The sequence below is a fragment of the Hyaena hyaena genome, unplaced genomic scaffold (assembly GCF_003009895.1).
Source record: "Hyaena hyaena isolate Hyena2069 unplaced genomic scaffold, ASM300989v1 scaffold_1147, whole genome shotgun sequence".
In the NCBI taxonomy this organism is placed as follows: domain Eukaryota; kingdom Metazoa; phylum Chordata; class Mammalia; order Carnivora; family Hyaenidae; genus Hyaena; species Hyaena hyaena.
The window spans coordinates 511049-531116 of NW_024081783.1; the positions used below are offsets into that span (position 1 = coordinate 511049).

A 20068-nucleotide genomic window follows, 5' to 3' on the forward strand; every position below is an offset into this window, starting at 1 on the left:
TGCCAATCACGGGAGCCCAGTTCTCTGGTCCCTTCGCTGCCTTTTGCACCTGCTGTGTTGGCTTTCCCTTCCCTCCCACCTTTTCTTTCCAAACCATCTCTCCAAGCTTCTCTTGAGAGTCCTTTTTTCCGGAAGCCCTCCCAGCCTGCAGCAGCTGTCAGTGGTCTTCCCCACGAAACACAGTAGCTCACATAGCCAGTGTTCTGCAAAGTAGCATCTGATCCTTCTGTGGTTTTATCTGAGTCATTGATGTTACTATGCCTTAGTCTCATCCCTCCAGCTGATCCCTATGGTTAAGCCATGAAGGAAGAGGGGTGGTTGCTTCTTTCTCTCGTATCAAGGTCTAAATAATTTGAATTTCAGCACATAGTGGGACTTCAGTAAATAGCTACTGATTTTATTAAACCACAGCAGTCTTGAGATGTTAGAAGCTCCTCTGTCGTGTTGGGGACAATGGAGGCACCTTTAGGTGTTGCCCAGCATGGGCAAGAGCCCCGGACTGAGGTTGGCTGCCAGCAGGTCAAGCCTCCTCAAAGGCTTTCCTTTCTATAGAAGATTTCCCAGAGATGTATACATCTCTCCAACTCAAGAAGGCCATATTGGGGTGGCTGAAGCATTAACCGTGTGGTTCTGGCCCCTCTTGCAGGGATTTGAAACTGGACAATATCCTTCTGGACGCAGAAGGTCACTGCAAGCTGGCCGACTTCGGGATGTGCAAGGAAGGGATTCTGAACGGTGTCACAACCACCACCTTCTGCGGGACTCCTGACTACATTGCACCCGAGGTAAGACCCCGTGCGAAGGGCCACCTTCTTCCATCGGGCAGAGGCAGAGGTCCATTCCCATGCACTGAGGTCACCTAGTGGTGCTGGAGGAAGGCTCTAGAAAACTAGGATGGCTTCTGAGGGAGGATGGAGAAAAGGAAAGGTAGAAGGCTTGCTGATTTCTCTGGAAGAAAGCTGACGGTGATAAGGGAGATAATGGGCAAACTGTGAGCGACAGGCCATTCCCCAAACCTGGGCAGGTCCTCACGGGGCATTACCTTTCCCTCTCAGTCCAGAACTACCAATGAAAGTAGGACTACGAGAACTTTGTAGATTCCTATCGTTGTTTTCACTTCTTGATAACCAGAATAAAAGAGCACCATCGATAAAGGCAACAATTAGCTTCTTCATCAGCTGTAACGCTCGTACAGTGAAACCGGGAATCATTTGCCCTCCCTAGCGCCATGGCAATTCTGCATAGCAGGCGCACAGGGTGGAGCAGGAAGAGGAAAGCGTGCCTCGCTGTACACATACATCAGAGATGTCCACTGGGAGTCTTACGAATGAGCTGCCTTTTGTCAAGTTGTCCAAATGTTTTGTTCATCATAAAGTATTTGTTTGCCTTGAATTTCTCCAAATCACTCTTACCTAGGCTGAGTGATAACTAGCATGATATGATTCCACTTTAGGACAAAGTACGTCACAGATGCTTCATTAAAATGGCCTTGAGGGTTCTGACACTTGTTCGATGGGAAGGAAATACCAATCCCAATTAAGCACTGCCCGTGGTGGGTGGGTGTTAGTTAGCCCATTCAGATTTCATTTCCTTTCAGTGGGCATTGTTTGAGCACCTGCTAGACACAAAGCAAAGTGGGGATAAAGAATTGACTAAACACTCATCACTGTCCTAAAAGCACTTCTGGTCTAGAGGCAGTGGAAGATAAGTACACAACTAATTAAGCATAATAAATAGATATGAGAGACAAGACGGTATCCTCAGGGACATGGGGAGGCTTCTTGGAGCACCTGGTAGATGAACTAAGTGGTCAAGAATCAGCAGGATTTCCTATGGTGGTAGGGGGTGGGAAGCATTCCCGAAAACAACAGGGAGGAAGGGGATGGGGGCGGGGCAGCACAAGATGTTCAGTATCCCTGGGCTCTGAATCCTTTAGGGCAGGGGCTGTGTTTCTAATCTGAGTCCTGGAACCAGCACACAAATCAGGCTGTTAGTAATGGTTCGCTGAATGAATAAATGAATTTGAACTTGTGACCCTCCACTACGAGCATGGCTGAAGGGATGAGAATATTCTTTCTTGTTCAGGGAAGGGATATAGTATAGCCAGAACATGGTAATGGATAAAACTAGGAACAAAGACCTAGGAAAGTGGCACGCTCAGAGTCTAGACACCCACCAAGAGTTTTCCATTGGAGGGTGTCCGGGTTTCTCAGACCCGTCCCAGGATGAAGATGAGCAATGGCAGTAGAGCTCCGAAGGCAGAGAGTGAGGGAAGGTCAGTTAAGAGACTTTTCACAGACCAGACAAGACATGGGGGGCCTGAGGAGAGATGTGAGGATGGTAAGTAATCGTTGAATTCCCTTCAGAACCTTTATCTTCTAACATCTGAAAGGAGAGATTTCAAAATATCTTCCTTAGTAGGAACACTAGGAATTTAATCTTGGAGGAGAAATCAGTAAAAGTGAGGGCTCTCAATTGGGACCTTCTTTTTCACCTTCTTCCTCATTCATTTCTTATCATCCGAATACTTGGTTCCAATTCCTCTGTAAGCGGATGCTGGAGACAAAGGGTTAACAGGCCAGCATAGTAGTTAAGGACCCAGCCCAAGGCAAACACTCACTTTATGGTGAACAAAACACCCACACAACCTTCATGAAAGGCAGTCCGTTGACGAGAGTCACAATGAACAGTGCCGATCTCTCTGTCTATACCAAGGCATGGACACTGTTCCTTCCCTTTCCATCCTTGTGCCCACTATGTGTGAAAAGCAATCCGTGGTCTTCCTCTAGGCAGATCACAGCTGATAGAGGCATTGCTACTTTTATCAAGGGCTATGGGGGAGATTAAATGGAATCATGCCTCTAATGCATTTAGCACAGTGCCCGGCCCGCAGCGAGCATTGGCACATACGTAGTGGCCATCACCCTTGCTGGCTCGTGCAGCGGGGTGGGAAAAGCACAGACCTGAGAGTTGAGATTCCAGGCTAGCCTGGGCCACTGATGCCCCCGTGTGACCTCATCGTTCAAATGGGAATCACAGTTCCTGCCCTACCTACCTCATCAAGGTGTTTTAAGAAGCTAATGAGATTAGAGCATGGAAATGCCTGAGAAACCAAAAGCCTCTATTCAAATAGGAGGGGTTGTGAGGAGCCTGGGTTAACACTGAAACCAGAGACACCTGATGAGGCGCTAGCTCATTTGGTGCTAGCTCTTCCCCAAGGCTTCCCTTCCCATCATGTGTCCTTGGCTAGCCCCCACTGCACCCCCTCTCCTTTCCCCGTACCCAGCCCCTGCTCCCCAGGAAATGGTAGCCAGCCCTGGGTACCACTGGCACCGTTAGACCCCATGCCTGACCTTCTCTGCTACCCCAGCTCTGACCAATTCAAGGGGGGTAGCTACCGCACCAGGTGCCCTCCCATGGCGTGCAAAGCCTTGCCCTTCTCACCTCTCCATTGCTGACAAGCCGGTTAGAAAGCATAAAATTAGGGCCAAGCCCGGAAGGGATTGCACGAAAGATGCCGCCCCAGAAGGAAAGGCGCAGGAGTGGGCCTGGGGAAGGGTGGGCAGGGCCGCTCTGTGGTTTCCGCAGAGCCATGCTGGCGAAGCACACATAGGCCACCTGGAGGTCCCCTCCCCACCACCCTGTGGAGGCGCAGAACCCGCGCAGAACCCAGATCTGCCGCCTCCTAGAGGTTGGCCACCCTAGCACTCGGAGCCCCCTGAGCCTAGGAGAGAAGGGAACACACCCGGTGAGATGCACACAGTGGGCACATGTGACAGCCAGTCTCACGAGTGCTGCAGTTGGTCGGGTTGCACTGAGGGCGGGGGTAGGGGGAGGCTCAGAAGCATTCTAGAACCCTTGTGCCTGGTGGCTTAGAGATGCCCAGGGGAAACAACTGTCTGTGAAAAAATAACCAAAATCACGGTAGTGTATGGAAAGTGCCTGCAGATCCTAGGGACAGGAAAAGGCCTTAGGATGTCAGAAGATAAGAGGAAAGCTGAGGAAATATGGGAAAGCTTTCTGGAGGAGATGGGTGATGGCCATGCCCTCGAAACCAGCAGTGCCATGGTGAGCCAGGCGGGGTGCCGGGTCTTTTATGATTGACAGAGCCACTGGCTTCGGCTTTGACTTTGGCTTTGGCTCTGGTACAGAGCACCATTTCCAGCTTCTCGGGACAGCGGAGCCTATAGCTCTGACCTCTCAGACACTATGTGTTGGCCACTGAACTAAAAAACCAAAGATAGTCACCAAACATCACTAGCCCCAAATAATTCAAAGGCGGCTGCGTTTGCTTGCATTTCTTTTCATTCTAAATTAAAAGGGTTCTTAAATCATGCATGTTTTTACTGTTTTCAAATTGATTCCTCCCAAGTCTGTTTTTACTTAATCCCAAGCGATCTCTAGTCTCTAGAAGGGTGTTCGGGGGAGAGCGGGGAAAGCCCCGGTCCTCACGTTCCGCGTCCTCTTCCCTGGCCATCCTGAGATCTGAGAACTGAGCTGGAGCCTTGCTCTGAACAAGTTCCCTGAGAAGTTACCTGCCTGAGGTGTCCTGCAAGCTGACATGATGGCTCATGGCCTTTGCTGTTTTGGGGGTGTCTTGAATGCACACCCCTTTTAGGACATGCACCCCAGCCATGCTTGTCCTCTATCACCTTCATTTCTGGGAATTCTCCATAGAGTTACAGAGCTGAGAGAAACCAGAAGTGTCTCCTCTGCCCTTCTGTTCGTGGGCAGCACCAGGACATCACTTCAGAGTCCCCCCCTTAGCGGTGGGGACAGCCCAGCATTTATTTCTACCCTGAGCCACACCTAGACCATTGACCTACTACATACTCTGTCTACATGGAGACCAAACCTAACAGGAGAAAACTTGGATCTTGTACCACCTTCCAGTTATCTGGGTATTTTGCAATATGCTTTCAAGTCTTCTACCTTAATTCATCTTACGAGGTTGAGCTGAGAATCTGAGCCTCGTCTGATGAGGAAGTCAAGTGAGTAGCTCCAGATCGCCCAGAAAACACTTAGCACTGAACTTGGGATGGGGTGGGAACATCCTGGTCAGTCTTCTGTCTCTTCCACTGTAACCCATGGCCAGTGCTCCAGAAAAAAAAACAGATTGGGGCAATTACTCGCTTTTCTGAAGGCTCCATCGCTTCCTGACTTTAGGTGGCATTTCTCCCAGATACTGAAATTGTGATTCAGTTTAGGAAACTTCAGTCCCCACATGCCGTGCAGGAAGCCGATGGCACAGAACATTCCTTACCCACGTGTCATGCATGCATTTAACATAAATGCATTTGACTAGGCTTGCGGTCAGAGGAAAACGAGAGAGACTGAGAGCCTAGGTGAGAGAAGTGACCGTTGGCAACGACAGTCGAGGAGATGATTGGATGCAGGCTGTTGCAATAAGGAAAATGCCTCACAGAAAATGAAGGGGTCTGGGCTCTGCAGAGGCAGGCAAACAAGGGGTTCATCAGTGGGTTTTATGGGAGTCATGAGGAACGTTGGAGATGGGTCTTTTCCTTCCTAGAATATCTGAAAGCATAGCTGTCCTTTGTGGTTAGAACACAAAAGGATGGGGAGATTTATTAACTGTAGTTTCTTTTCCAGAAGCACAGGGCTCAGGTGAACTCAACATTGTCACAATTTAAAGAAGACTGACATTCTGTGCGCTTCTCACTCGGTGCGCCACGCTCTGTGCTGGGTGTGAGACGGCCCTCGCTTGCTCTCAGTCGTTCACAGCTTGCTTATGTCTCTCTCTGTCTGCATCTTGCCTCTCTGACCCTGATTTTCAAAAATACTCATGCATTTTTGTATAGTCCTAAGTGCAAGTCAGGAACTTCATCTGCTCAAAGAATAGTGATCTATTCCCACGGGAGGACAGGCTGTCAATGTTGACTTTGGAGGAGAGTTGACAGCCCCCAGCATCGTGTGTTCCAAACTCGGCTTTCACTGAATTGGCTGATTTCGAGCCTAAATCATACCTGCCTGGGTTCTGCTGTGCAGAGCGGCAAGCTGGGAATAACGAGGCAGTTCACACAGCACTTGTGACACAGGGCGGCCGTGGGTGGGGCGTCCTTGGTGGGTCTTGACCTTGCCCGTGTCCTTGAACAGATCTTGCAGGAGTTGGAGTACGGCCCCTCAGTGGACTGGTGGGCCCTGGGGGTGCTGATGTATGAAATGATGGCTGGGCAGCCCCCGTTCGAGGCCGACAATGAGGATGACCTGTTCGAGTCCATCCTCCATGACGACGTGCTCTACCCGGTGTGGCTCAGCAAGGAGGCCGTCAGCATCCTGAAAGCCGTGAGTCCTCACCCTCCCCCACCCCGTGCCTGCTCCCCAGCCTCCGTCTTCTCCCTGTGACCCCGTCGCTCCTTCCCCATCCCGAAGACCCCTGGCCCCATTCCTCTCCGCCTGTCCCTGTCCCACCTCTGCGGCAGCTGAGAGGGAGGCATTGCGGGCGGTCACAGTGGGGTGCTGAGGCATGAGTTGCTTTCCGTGGGCCAGGGACATGTTTGTGTTTCCTGAGAGGGAGCGCTGCATGTCCGAGCGAACAGAAGCACCCCAAACCATGCTAGGGTCACTTCTGCCCCTTGCACACTGGGCTCTGGACCCCGCGTCCTCCCCTGCAGCCTGTACCTGTCTTCCCCTGGAGCCTGTGATGGGCAAGAGGGAGGCAGGCACGGTGCACCTGTGTCCATGGTGGCAAACGACCTGATCAGAAAGTACACAGCCATGTGCTGGATTCAGACACGACAGAGAGACTGTCCCCAGCCCTGCAAATAATCCCTCCCATGTGAGATGCTCAGTACGTGTCCAGCACAGATGTTTCCGTGGTGTAAACCACTTGTGCTGGGGCAAGGATGTGAAGCTCCCTGACCTTCTTAGAAAGCTGTAAGGGCTGGGGTGCAGGGAAGGTGAGCCAGAGCAGTGGACCCACTGGGTTGAGGCAGGACCCAGGTGACAGCCCATGAAACTTGCCTTCTAGTCCTGGCTTCTTTCACCCACCAGAATGCTCCAAAGTTCAGGACTTGGCACATCACATCCACCAGATTTCCCATATCAGGTACCCTCTCCACTGTGATTTACTTGTTCTTTCAATCCACTACCCATATTTACCTAAGGGCATGTTTTTTACAAAGACGTTTCATATCGCTGTCATAATGGTAAGTCAGTATCATTTGCCATAACTAATTAACATAAATCATCATATGAAAATGGTAAAAAGATCTAAAATCATTATAGAGGAGTCTGGGAGCACACATACCATCTTCTGGAAAATGCCACATCGGAGCATACAGTTCTTTTTTTCTCCCTCCTTTCTTCTTTCCCTCAACTCATCAAGTTCTCTTCCCCCCACCTTCTCTCCCTCCCAGTCAATAATTCAATGACCTATTTTTTTTTTTTTAATATTTATTTTTGAGAGAGCACAAGCAGGGGAGGGGCAGAGAGAGAGACAGAGGATCTGAAGTGGGCAGAGCCTGATGCGGGGCTCGAACTCACAAACTGTGAGATCATGACCTGAGCTGAAGTCAGACACTCAACCGACTGAGCCACCCAGGTGCCCCATAATGACCTATTACTTACTGAATGTTTCCATTGTGCCGGGCATCATGCCTCATGCTAAGTAAGCACTGGTGAGTGTAACAGCCAATGACCCTGCCTTGTGCACCTTGCATTCCAGCAGGCAAAGGTGGGCAATAAATAAATAGATCCACACATAGTTCCCACTGGGATGAGAGCAGTGAAGGAAGCAGATAGAGTATGTGAGCATCTAGTATGTGCCAGGCACTGTGTCAGGTGCGGGCTAAGGAGAAACCCACAGGCAGCACCCGAAGCAGACAGAGAGCACCAGCCCGGAGAGCTGGTCACTGTCCCGGTACCCTGAACACCAGCCCAGCAAACCTTCCAGTGAGCCCCCTGCCGCACCCCACAAGGCTCTTTCATTTCAGTAGACCCGGAGCAGTGTTTCTCAACTAGGTATGCTTTTGCCCTCCCACCCCCACCCCAGGAGACATTTGGCAATGTCTGGAGATGTTTTTGCCGTCCCAACCTGGTGGGGGGTGGTGCTGCTGCTGGCATCTAGTGGGTGGAACCCGGGAACATTGCTAAACACCCGACCGTGCACAGGACAGTCCCCGCAACAAAGACGTACCCCGTCCAAAATGTCATTAGTGCAGAGGTTGAGAAACTGACCTACAGAGATTCAGAAGCTAGAGGTTGTGTCTGTGTCTGCTGAGTGCTGAGGGCAGAGTCTCTGAGAGAAGGCATCTTCTCTGCAAGGGCTCCGGGCTCAGAAGCATCTTCCTGAGATGTTAAAATCTGCATGTTCCTGAGGTGTAGCTAATCCATCTATAAGGAAGCCCTTCTACTTCCTCTCCCAGAAGTGGAGGGACAGGAAGAGCTAAGGAAGTAAGGAAGAATCTGTACTTCCTGACATTCTAAAGTCAAGCCGGGTTTTCATGACTTTGGCCACTGAGCTATGTCTCTAAGAGCTGCTGCCTGCATGAAAGTGGTACAGAGCTCTAGAGAAGGCCATTTGCATCAGAGAGTTATGTAGTGCACAACCTGTGCAACAGTTAGTGATGGTCCTGCTGCCTTCTTTCCTTTTCACTGTGCTGTGCTCTGAGGCCCAGGGTTCAGCCCCCTATTTAGTCATTTAAATATACCAGGTGCACAGTAGAAGCTAGGCGCTGAACCAGATGCTGGGAAGATAGAACTGACTCCTCTATCCTAGAGCTCACTAAGGGTAAGGGATGTTTAGATAAATTATACTTTTTAACATTTTTTATTTTGAGAAAGAGAGAGAGAGAGCATGAGCGGGTAAGGGGCAGAGACACAGGGAAAGAGGCTAAGCTCCACGCCCAGTGTGGAGCCCGACACGGGGCATGATCTCATGACCCTGGGATTGTGACCTGAGCCGAAATCAAGAGTTGGTCACTCAACTGGCTGAGACACCCAGGTGCTCTTAGATAAACTGTAAGTTAAATAAATAAGAAACATGATGTCCCAGGCACCCACAGAGGAGAGACTCTGGCAAGCCTTCAACAGAGGGGGCCTGGTCCTCATAGGGACTGGATATGGGCATTATAGGGGTAATAAAGGATGTGAAAGCCCAACCAGCTAGTCTGGGCTCACACTGAGAAGTGTGTGTGTGCCAGCTGAGGGGTGTGGACTTTATCCTCCGGGGGATCTGGATCGGAGGGTTTAAGCAGGGGTGGTGTCCACTGACTTTCAGATTAGGAGGGCAAAGCGTGCACTGTTCCCATTGCTGACTCTGATCTGCCCACAACCCCTTCTCTCTCTTATCTGCGGCTCTCTCAGCTCAGTGTCCATGTGTTTTGGCTTCAGGGACATCAGGCAAGGGTCAAAAAGAGGCTCTCCCTGCCCAGAAAACTCTCCCTTGATGATGAAGCCTGAAATTGTATCTGTATAGATGTGTTTCTTTGCATTATGGTTTGCCCTCTTCAATTCCTCTGTTTAAGTACAGACTCCTAGCCTTCCTCCTGTAAAATGTAACTCTGTCCCTAGCTCACGGGCACACACATGCACCCCTGCCTTTATTTGGGGTGGCTATCAGAAATAGTTCCACCTACCAGCACTGACTTTTTCCAAAGTTATGTGGTACACATCTACCCAAATTATTTGCCGTCAGGACTGACTCGCTTAATAGGAACAAGTTTGCCTGGGTGTGTGGGGACCTCTCAGGGCTACAGATAAAAATACAGGTTTTAATGTCTGGGGAAGATGCCTCCAAGCCAGAGGCTCTTCTCATAAGACATTAGCCAACAAATATAAAACACATCCATGTGGTTTTACCAGACAAGCATCGAGAAGCAATAAGCTTTTCTTTATCTTTTTTTTTTTTTGTCAATTGATCTACATGGAGATTTTATGCTAGAGATTACAAATTCAAATTCAAAAAAAAAAAAAAATGAGAGGGTCCAGGTCCAGGAAAAAGAGAAGTGGAGGGCGTGCCTTTGATAATTTGCCTTAGCATGAATATCTGGTCCTCTTTCCTTACCTCAACAAGGACTGTGGACCGCTCAGCATGAGTGAGTTTATCGGATCTCAGTCTCCCTGACTAGGAGGCTCAAGAATCTGAGGAGAATCAGGGAGTTAGTAACAGCCTAAGTTCCTAATGCCAGCATTGTACCTTGTTGGCTGTTAGATCTTGGCCCAGTTAATTAACCTCTCTGTGCCTCAACTAGCTCACTTATAAAATAGGGATAATAACAGACCTCAGAGGCTTGCATTTGGATGAAACGAGTTAATATGTAGATGACGTTTATTTAGAATGACGGCTGGCATATGGTAAGTTCTGTATAAGAGTGAAAGAGTACGCTGGGGCGCCTCGGTGGCTCAGTCAGTTAAGTGTCCAACTGCGGCTCAGGTCATGATCTCATAGTTCGTGAGTTCGAGCCCCACATCAGGCTTTCTGCTGTCAGCACAGAGCCCATTTTAGATCCTCTGTCTCTCCCTCTTTCTGCCCCTCCCTGACTCGTGTGGTCTCCCTCCCTCCCTACCTCTCTCTCTCTCTCTCTCTCTCTCTCAAATACATAATTTTTTTTTTTTTTTTAATGTGAAAGAACACCCTGAAGGCAGAGCCCCTACAAGTGCAGGAAACAGGCTTGGGACAAGGTCATGAAGCCGTGGCCGTGGCTGACTTTCCTCGTTCCCCACAGCCTGTCCCGGCCAGGCCTCCGTCACTCACTCTGTGCCCTCCTCCCCGCAGTTCATGACCAAGAACCCCCACAAGCGCCTGGGCTGTGTGGCGGCACAGAATGGCGAGGACGCCATCAAGCAGCACCCGTTCTTCAAGGAGATCGACTGGGTGCTTCTGGAGCAGAAGAAGATCAAGCCGCCCTTCAAACCCCGAATTGTAAGTGGGGCCCGAGAGCCCATTCCACACTGTGGGGTGGGCCTGGGTGTGCCGAGAGCGTGGTCAGGGACACGTTTTACAGCCAAAGCAACAGGGGCAGGAGGCAGCAAGCCGCTCCCTGAGAGTCTCCTAGGCCCTCAGATCTTACTGTCCAAAAGACATAACCTAGAGCCATAACCAAGATGCTGGTTCCTACGGGACACAGAAGATGACTTTTTCATTTTAATAGAGATCAATTGATTGATTTCAATCCAAAGTTACAAGTGATGCTAGTTTGCCATGTGTCGTAGAGATCTAAGGTTTCTTTATAAGCAGATAGGTTTGCTTTATAATGGAGTCAATTTAAAGAGAGGTACTAAGTAAATAACAGTCACGGTCATGGTCACTATGTGGACTTAGTGCAGCATGAGAAGGTAAAACCCAGTGCCCGACGCCTGGGGAGGGCTGTGCCGCGCACACCCTGGGGCCGAGTCTGTGAGGGGCTGTCTCTGTAGGCTTCCTACCCCTCTCTGCCCCGCTGTCCCTGCTGGCCTCCTCCAGCCCCAGCGCATGCCTCCTTCCAGGTCCGCAGGCCCGTCCTGGTGATGCCTGTCCAAGGGGCTGCAGTAAAGAGTGTTGAAGCTCAGCAGTTGGAAAGAGGAGTCAGACAGCAGAGGTCATGTCCTGGCAGTGACCTTCTGCTACAGGGAGGCCTTCTGGGCAGCAGGGCTCTCCTTGAGGTTAAGAGCCTGTGTACAGGCCTGTGAAGGGGGAGTATCTCATGTCTGCTGGCTGGTAGCCTGAAGAGACCATCATTCAGACCGAAAATTGAGGTACCCAGCTGGCTAGTACTCTGGGAGCAAAGGCGGTGTGCAATATTAGGAAATTACAGGCCAAGAGCCCCAGAGTGCTGAGACCAGGGTCCTGGGCAAGAAAGACCTGAGATCATCCAGTCAAACCTCAGTCACCCCGCATTCTGTCACGCAGCTCCCTCCCCCTCACTTCCAAGTACAGGAAAGACCCTCTTGTGCTTTGTGAATCATCCAAGAGGAATTCCATTCTATCCGAGGAGGTTTTCTGGGGAGCAGTTGCTGATAGTGCTGTGATTCTCAGAAATGTCCCAAGTAGGAAGCACCTCTCAGCTAAAGATGTGGTCCATGGAAGGTTGACTGTCCCTGGATGTTCCATCAGGTCACCGTTCCTTATTCTCTTCCTCCTTTGGTTTTGACAGTTGTCGCCAGCTGGCACACAACATGGAACAGGCTAGATTTAGGCTCACCTTCTTTCTTTGTTAGCACCACCTTCGTTTCACTCCTGCCCATTTCCCCCTTAGCTCTGGGCAGGGTTCCCTGCCCACGCCACCCTGCTCAAAGGCTACCCCACTGCCCGGAGGGTCTCTGTGTGCGGTCTACAAGGACAGGATCAAACGTGTCCCGGATAAAGCAAGGGAAGTAGGAAACCAGCGACCAGGTGGAGAGGGAGGGGAAAACGAAAGACTCCGATCCGAGGGTAAAATGATATTGCGGGTTTAGTCCAAGGTGATCTACCCAAAGCAAAATGGGAAGTAGAGCAAGGTAGAGAATCCAGGCCCGACAAAAGGGGTCCTGGGACAATAGCAGGGACCGATCAGCCAGCTCAGGTCTGCAACTTGACTTACACGACACAAAGCTAGGCTTGTGGAGAGCCAGACAGGGCTGGAGGGGCGGCCCTTCCTAGGGTGTGGGGCCAGAGGTCAGGGCAAGCCCAGGGGGCCATCAGCAGGGGGTGCGAAGGGAAGAGCGGGCCTGGGGTAGGGCAGAGGCAGGCACGGAGTCTTTGCCCAGAAGCCACAGGGAAGCAAGGAACTAGGGAGGATCTTTCTGATGAGAGGCCCAACGAAGTTTTAAAAGTATGGATTCGTGGAGAAGAGTCTCTCTCTGGGGTGACGCGGTGGCAGAACGTTGCTCAAGCCCAGCAGGGGAAAGTGCTCTGAGATTTCAGGGGCCCTGCGAAGCTCCTGTTTCCAGGAGCCCATCCCTAAGGCCGAGCAATAGCGGGGATTGCTGCAGCCCTCTGTCTCAACTCTGAGCTGAATGAAAGGGTAGACCCAGGAGAAGCGACCGTTTGAGCTGTCTCTGTCTTCCCAGAGTGAGGGAAGGGCGGGAAGAACGGCTGTGAGGTTTCTGTGGGCCTGCAGGATGGAGAAGGAACCAGACACAGAGGAAGGGAGAGAGAAGAGTGACTCGGGGGGGCCAACCTATGACCCAGTCTGCTGGTAGGCAGGCCTCACCCGGCCTGGACAGGCAGGGGTGGCCGGCCCCGCATGCAGGTTCTCCTGTGGGCCAGGGTGGGAGAGGGTCCCTCGGAACCAGAAGCAGAAGTACATCTCTGGGTGAAGGGGTCGGGCTCACCTGGGGGTCAGGTGGGACTCCATCTCTACCTGGAGCACAAGGGACCCAGGCTTCCCTCCCTTGAGTCTCCCCCAAGCCTCCAATATGGGACGGGAGGGCAGGACTCTGCTTGCTTCCTTTGCTGAAGGGCTCAGACAGGCGTCCTGGGGCTGACCATCTCCTGAGAAGATGGCAAAGAGTGAGGGCAGGGGCTGTCCAGGGGCTGCCAGCAATGACCAACTGTCTGAGTCAGCGTTCCCAAACACTGAGTTCATCCTTATCTCGCGCATCACCTTCCATGCAGGTCCCTACTCACCCCCACAGAACTCCAGAGTTATCCTCAACGCTCTTGGAGGTCGGGGGATGGGGTGGGGAGAACGTTTATCCGGCTGGTTTGAATTCCGTTTGGAAGAGAGAGCACATCCAAAGGAAGGATACGAAAAGAAACTCAGGTTGCGCAGCAGGTGTCTCCGGTCCCATTTCGAGCCGAATAACGTCGATCCATACAGAGTTCCCGGCTACAGGTCTTTAAAGATGTATTCAAGTTCTTTAAGTATCTGGTCTCATTTGTATCCTAGAGATTTCTCTCTGGAAAAAATATCAAAATGGGAAAGAAAAGAACAGCCTACATCTCCTTAGCAGGTTGGAAAGGTCTGCCGGAGACTGTCCCTACGTTGAAAGCTCTTTTCTGAAAAGGCTGTTGGTACCGCCCCGAGTCCTCTGTGGGCTTGTACATAGCAGAAATGAATTTTAAGTTGAATTAAAGGCCACCACAATGACAAACAATACTCTGTGTCCCACGTCTGAAAGCCTTGCAGGACCCACATGGAACGCATCCAAGGTTTTAAGAAGCCAACAGCCACCTATTACTAACTCAGAATTAACCCTGGGGGTATCCTGGCCCAGATGCCAGCAGTGGGGACGGCTGCACTCTGCACGTAGGACCAGTTACCAACAGGCGAAATAGACAGCCACCCCCGAGAGGCCATGGGAGAGACACTGGAGGCCGAAGTGCATTCCACAGGAGTCGTCTTCTGTTTACAAAGGAGAGATTCCATCACAAGACTGGCTGTCCTCGGGCTGAAGATGTCACATAACCTGTGGGCACATCCGATGCCTTTTGAGGAGAGCTGAGAAGCAAAGGTTTTGTTGGAGGGAGGCATGGATGAGGCTTTGGAGCTTGACATCGGGAAGAAGTGGACAGGGCAGTGTGGCGTTCTTGGATCTTAGAGACAGACAGACTCCTTGAGAAGGGAGAGAGAGGACAAGTGTGTGAGCCTTGCGATTTGGTGGCCTCGAGAAGACACGGGGTGTGTGTTTTAGAAGGCAGTAAAACCAGATTGCACGGACTCCTCCGATCTCCTGGTGCCAACCCCCCCAAACCTCTCCCCCACTGGCATTCAGTCATTGAGGGAACCCTGGGGCTCCTTTGTCTTGGGCTAGCTCCACTTGCTCCTACCTGTGACCTGTTGACATCACAGCAAAATGTCCCCCTCCTCCCCTCCCCCCAGAAAACAGCCGGATGGCGACTACTCCCCAGTGAATTAGCTGACCATACTGAATCTAAGGATCTTGGGGGTGTCCCGCTGTCTGATTCAGGATGGAGGTGGTTTTATCTGGTGGAAGGTGCAAGAATGAGGCCGGGTGAGGTCATGTCATGCAGTCCAGGGCTTAAGAAGAACCAAGAGACAGTGGTGTGTTTTCCGGAGCCCCTGACTCTTCCCACTCGCGTGGCAGGGAAGGAGCTGCCCCACAGCAGAGCCTGTGGTGGGAGAGCAAACCCATACACTGCCCAGGCTGGTGCTGCCGAAGACCAGGGTGCCTCAGTCACCCCCACGGCGCTGAGGCTGTGGCCCGTTCCCAGGCCTGGTTTCCATCCCCTCTGTAGGAATCCTCGTCCCTCCACAGATCTCCCCGAGGTTGTCCAGATTCGTAGCTGGCCTCTGGCCTCTGGCCCAGTTCCCTCACATACCTCAAGTGGCTGCTGTCCCCTGCAGGCCTTTACCTTCTCGAGAGGTTTGCTAAGCTTAGATTCTGCTCCCTGGTGCCTGAGCCTCCCTTTCTAACCCCTGCCCTGACTCACCAGCTGTCAGGAGTCCGACTGGATTGCCTGCCTTCAGGTTTAGGCCCCTGTGCGCTAGCCCCCACCTCGGGACGTTTCTCTCTGGCCTCTGCTTCAGTGTGGAGATTTCCTCTCGCGCATCCTGCCAGCCATCTTGAGCTCTCCCTCCCTCCCTCTCCCTTTTATATCCCTCCTGGCCACCCTCTGGCCGCTCACAGGGTCCCCTGATTTTGCACGAGCAATGTGCCGTCAACACCAAAGCCAAGGCTTCGGGCCACCTGTGTATTCCGATCAGTTTCTGGAGGTGGCTTGCTTCACGGCAAGGGCACACGGGGGGGCTGGCAGGCACCCAGGCAGCAGGTGGGGGGTGAGAAGGGGGTGGGGGAGAAGCCAGGAAGCCTGGAGCCAAGGCCTCTGATGCTGGAAAAAAAAATCTCCCGGCATAGAATTCACGCATCTGTCCCACTGGGGATTTAGTTCCAAGGTGGTAGCATCCTCCAGTAGCCGATAAATGTAGCACATTTTGCTCTTGTGTTACTGGTGGGCTCACCTTCTTTGGGGACTGCAGAGGGCAGAGTGATGGGCTTGGTGTGGCTGAATGGCATCATGTGCCCGTGCAGATCTCGGAGGTATTTTCTCCCTCCAGGCTTCTTTCCCACACGCTCCTCTTGTGCCCGAAAAGCATTAGACTCTGAGATTATGGCTCCCAGGGCTCCAGCGCTGGAATTGGGGGAAGCCAGTGGAGGAGGGGGAGATCTGCCTCCCCGGACAGCTAGCTGTCCCCAGTGAAAGCCAAGGGCAATGAGGGAAATGCCGGCCAAGTAAACTTCTCTTTGTGTACATGTTCTCTCTTTTCAAGTTTGCTTCAGTGTGAATGCCCCTCTTTAAGGTAAGGCCTCCAGAATGGGGAGTCTCTCCAGGTAGGTGAGCCCTCTCAGGCCCGGTGACATGGAGGCCCTTCCAACCTCATGATGCGTGTCCATCCAGCCATCCACACTGCATGGCGGGACCCTCGAGGGAGGCCTCTCCTGCATGCTCCTGCATGACCGGGCTGTGCTGAGAGAAAACTGGGAAGTGGGTTTGAGACCCTCATGACCTCACCAGCTTAGCAGCCCAAGGCGGAACCCCACAGAGCAGGCAGCCCCTTCCCCTAAAGCAAGTCAACCTGCCCAGGAGGCCACCTGTCAGTGGGCACCTTGAAGACAGAGTCCCAGGTGACCTTTAAGGGCTGTCCTCCTCCACCTAGCACAGCAGGGAGGGGCCCAGCCCATTCCTAGGGACATCCTGCAAAGAGCCAGGACACCGGTCCGGGCGGGCATGGAAAATGTCCAGGAACCTGTTTCTGGCAGTTGGCCCAGGTAGTGACATGGCACAGTGGACCAGTACCAGCTTTGACCGCAGACAGACTTGTGCTGCAATGAAATCGCTGTCACAGGTTAGCCATGTAAGCCTGGGAATTCACTTTGTCCGCAGACCCCTCGCCTCCTTGAGCCTGAGCTCCTTATCTGTAGAATGGGGATAGAAATATCCACTCATAAAATTATGAACAGGATTAGATAAAACCTGTAGATTCTCTAGGAAGTTTTAGTTCCTCTCTCCAGTCGCCACCCCCTACCCAGCCTATCAAAGCCACTCCTTCTCCCTCTCGTCTGTCCGTCCCAAGAATCAAGAGCTAAGGATGGCAGGGGGCAGGCTGCCCCCTGGGGAGGCAGTGGAGGCTAGGCTGTGCAATCAGAGGCGGCCAAGTTCCAATTAGGGCTGCAGGATCTTGGGAGGGTCCTTGCTTTGAGCCTCAGTGAGCCAATCCATAGAATGGGGATAGTAATATCTACCATGCTGAATGTCTGCGAGGAGTGAAAAGTGAATCAAGTGAAGTGATTAGCACATCCCTTGGGATGCAGCGGGCACTGGGACGGAGATATGCTGACTACTAGAGACCCCAGGGGTCAAAGCCAAGGGGGCTGGAGAGGGCACTGTTCCTGGAGAGGCCAGGGGTTCGCATGAGGGATGACACACGTGGTCAGGGAAGGTGCCATCACACAAGGCAGAGGACTGGCAAAGACACCATCCAGTCTCTGCAGAGAACCTTCTGGAGTTTCATTCCGGCCCTGCCCCTGGTCTGGGCTGGGGGAGCACAGGGAGACAGGGGATATGGCAAGACAGAGATTCACCCCAGCTCTAATGCCCCTTGGGGAACCCCAAGTTTCCCTGTAGGGTCTGCCCTCCTTGTATGGTGTGAGCTTGCTACACCTTTACCCCCCCTGCCTGTGTCCTAAGTAGTGTCGTTTGCTGAGCACAGCCATGCGGTCCAGCCCTGAAGTGCCGGCAGTCTGATGAGACATCATGACCTTGGCCGTAGGAGCACAGTGTGTCCTCACGTGTTTCTAGGCTAAACAGCCTCAGTGGGGCATTTCGCCCTCTGCACGAGGGATTTCTCCGGCTGAGAATTCTGCTTGTGGGAGCGTTCCTGTAGCCTGTAGTCACTCTGGTGCTCCCACCCATGACCCCAGGGGAGGAGTTTGAGCCCTGGGCTGGGCTAGCATTTCTGTAAGCTCCGAAGTTTTCATTTATGACCTCATAGCTGTTCGGTTGAGATTTGCCTTGATGGGTTTGTCAAACTAGTGTATATTGAATTTGAATCTCCTCCCCACGCACTAGCCTCGAGTGCGTAGCACATACAACCTGCCGAGGAGCGTGGGACCTACTGGGCTGTGTCTGACTGAAGGAAGGTTCTCCAGAGGAGCTGGATCTTGGCAGAGAAAGCCAGAAAGCGTTAGGGGCAGAGAGCTACCAGGAAGAGGCATGGCCGGAGAGGAGGGCAAGGCAGGATTCATGTCAGGTCTTTTCAGCGGAATTGAGTGAGCATGTACTTTGTGCCCTCTGTGAAGCCGTAGAGGAGAAGGCTGGCTGACATTAGAAGAATCATCTATAGGGGGGCCTGGGGGGCCTGGGAGGCTCAGTCGGTTAAGCGTCTGACTTCTGCTCAGGTCATGATCTCACGCTTCGTGGGTTCGATACCTGCGCCTGGCTCTGTGCTGACAGCTCGGAGCCTGGAGGCTGTTTCACATTCTCTGCCTCCCTCTCTCTGCCCCTCCCCCACTCATGGCCTGTCTGTTTCTGTCTCTCAAAAATAAACAAACATTAAAAAAAAATTAAAGAGGAAGAATCACCTGAATTCTACCATCCTGAGGGATTCCGGTGGTAGGAAAAGACTCAAACATAAAGCGCTTGGGGAACACCAGGCACAGTGTAAAATGCAGGACTTGACTCGGGGCAGGGGTCTTGGGGTTTGCCACTTAAGGTTAGGGGACAGGGAGGAAAGGTGGCTTGAGGGAGAGAACCTCTTGGGACAGGCCGGCTGACAGGGCCTCTGTGGGCCACAGGAGCCACTTGCCGTCTCCTAGAAGGTCCCGCCCGGGCTGGGGGATCGTGCCGCTGGATGAGCTGTGTCCTACCCCTCTCTTGCACAGAAGGGCCGGTGGTCTGGCAGCCAGGAAAAGAGGGGGCAGTGGTCCCCAGGTTGGACATCGCGCATCGCAGTAAAAGTAGACGGAAGCTCAAACCTTCCCCAGGGTGGGGGGCTCGGTCCCCAGCCAGTATTTGCTCTCTGAAGGGTGCAGGCACCAAGGGAAACTGCACCAAGGGGTTGCGGGCGTTCCCCACCCACGCCAGCCTCCAAGCCCAGGCCCTTGACTCTCAAGGGGCATAGCTGGCTGTCAGGGAGGAAGGAAGCTCTTGGGAACCCAGCTTGCATTGGCAAGGGAGGCCTGGGAGTGTGTAGGGTTTGGCGCCCTGTTTACTCCCCGCGGTTTGTGCCGGGGTAGTGAATGGTTACAGAATTGGATCTGGCTTAAACTCGACACTCTAACATTCTTCCAGAATTCTGAGATCTGACAAACACGCATGAGGTTTGTGGCACGTCGTCACAGTCCACATCAGCCTCACTCTCAGAGTGAGGCGGCCCGGCTCACATGCCTGTGGGACTCAGACCCCCCATGTTATCCTGGCCTCTTCTTTCTGGGACCTACCCCACCCCCAAAGGGGTTTTCTTGGAGCACAGAGCTTGAATGTCAATGGAGTGTTTTAGGCGTGTAAGCCCCGCTAGGTGTGGAAGAAGGTCAAGAATAGCAGGGGCAGTGAGATATGATACTTGCCTTAAGTAGGGAGATGGGAAGATAAACCCATGGTAGGGCTTATCAACTGTGATGACTCAGGAAATAAAGCAGACCTTGACTTGGGGCTTCAGCCAGGCTCCCTCCCCACCCCACCGGCCTCTCAACCAGTATTTGGAAACCACAGGCGGTCTTCCTGGGGGAGGCATGGCCGATTCAGGCTACAGGTACCCAGGCTCCTGGGATGTGGGTGTTCCACCAAAAGTTTCAAAGTATAGTCACCCCGAAACATGAAACTCGAGCATTTAGCCCCCACTTTGTATCAGAGGGAGCGAGCTAAGAGGAAAACGCTGGACAGGGCTGGGTGCTGGTCCCTCTGTTTTTTGTATCTTTGAGACTCGGAGCAAGTCACTGAATTTCTCTGCTTCCTTCCTGTAAAATGAGGGACTTACATAATCCCTAAAGTGTCTTAGAGCCTTTGAGGGCAGGGATTGGAGGTTTTTGGAAATCAACTTTCTTCCAATAAAATGTGCACAGAATAAAATTTAACCCATTTAAAATGTGCCTTTTGATGCATTTTAACAAATGGGTGCATCCACGTTATCACCAGCCCAGTGAATATTTAGAACATCTCTACCCCAAACAGCTCTCAGGTGCCCTGTGC

General features: G+C 52.2%; 1 protein-coding gene across 10 annotated transcripts in view; it reads left to right on the top strand.

Moving 5' to 3' along the window:
• PRKCE (protein kinase C epsilon) overlaps nucleotides 1–20068 on the top strand; it is a 493249-nt gene that overhangs the window by 454805 nt on the left and 18376 nt on the right. For all 10 annotated transcript variants that reach the window (XM_039222525.1, XM_039222528.1, XM_039222530.1 and 7 more), the window contains 3 exons: nucleotides 647–785; nucleotides 6115–6303; nucleotides 10736–10882. In XM_039222525.1, coding sequence (XP_039078456.1) covers nucleotides 647–785; nucleotides 6115–6303; nucleotides 10736–10882 — 475 coding nt within the window. The remainder of the gene's footprint in view (nucleotides 1–646; nucleotides 786–6114; nucleotides 6304–10735; nucleotides 10883–20068) is intronic.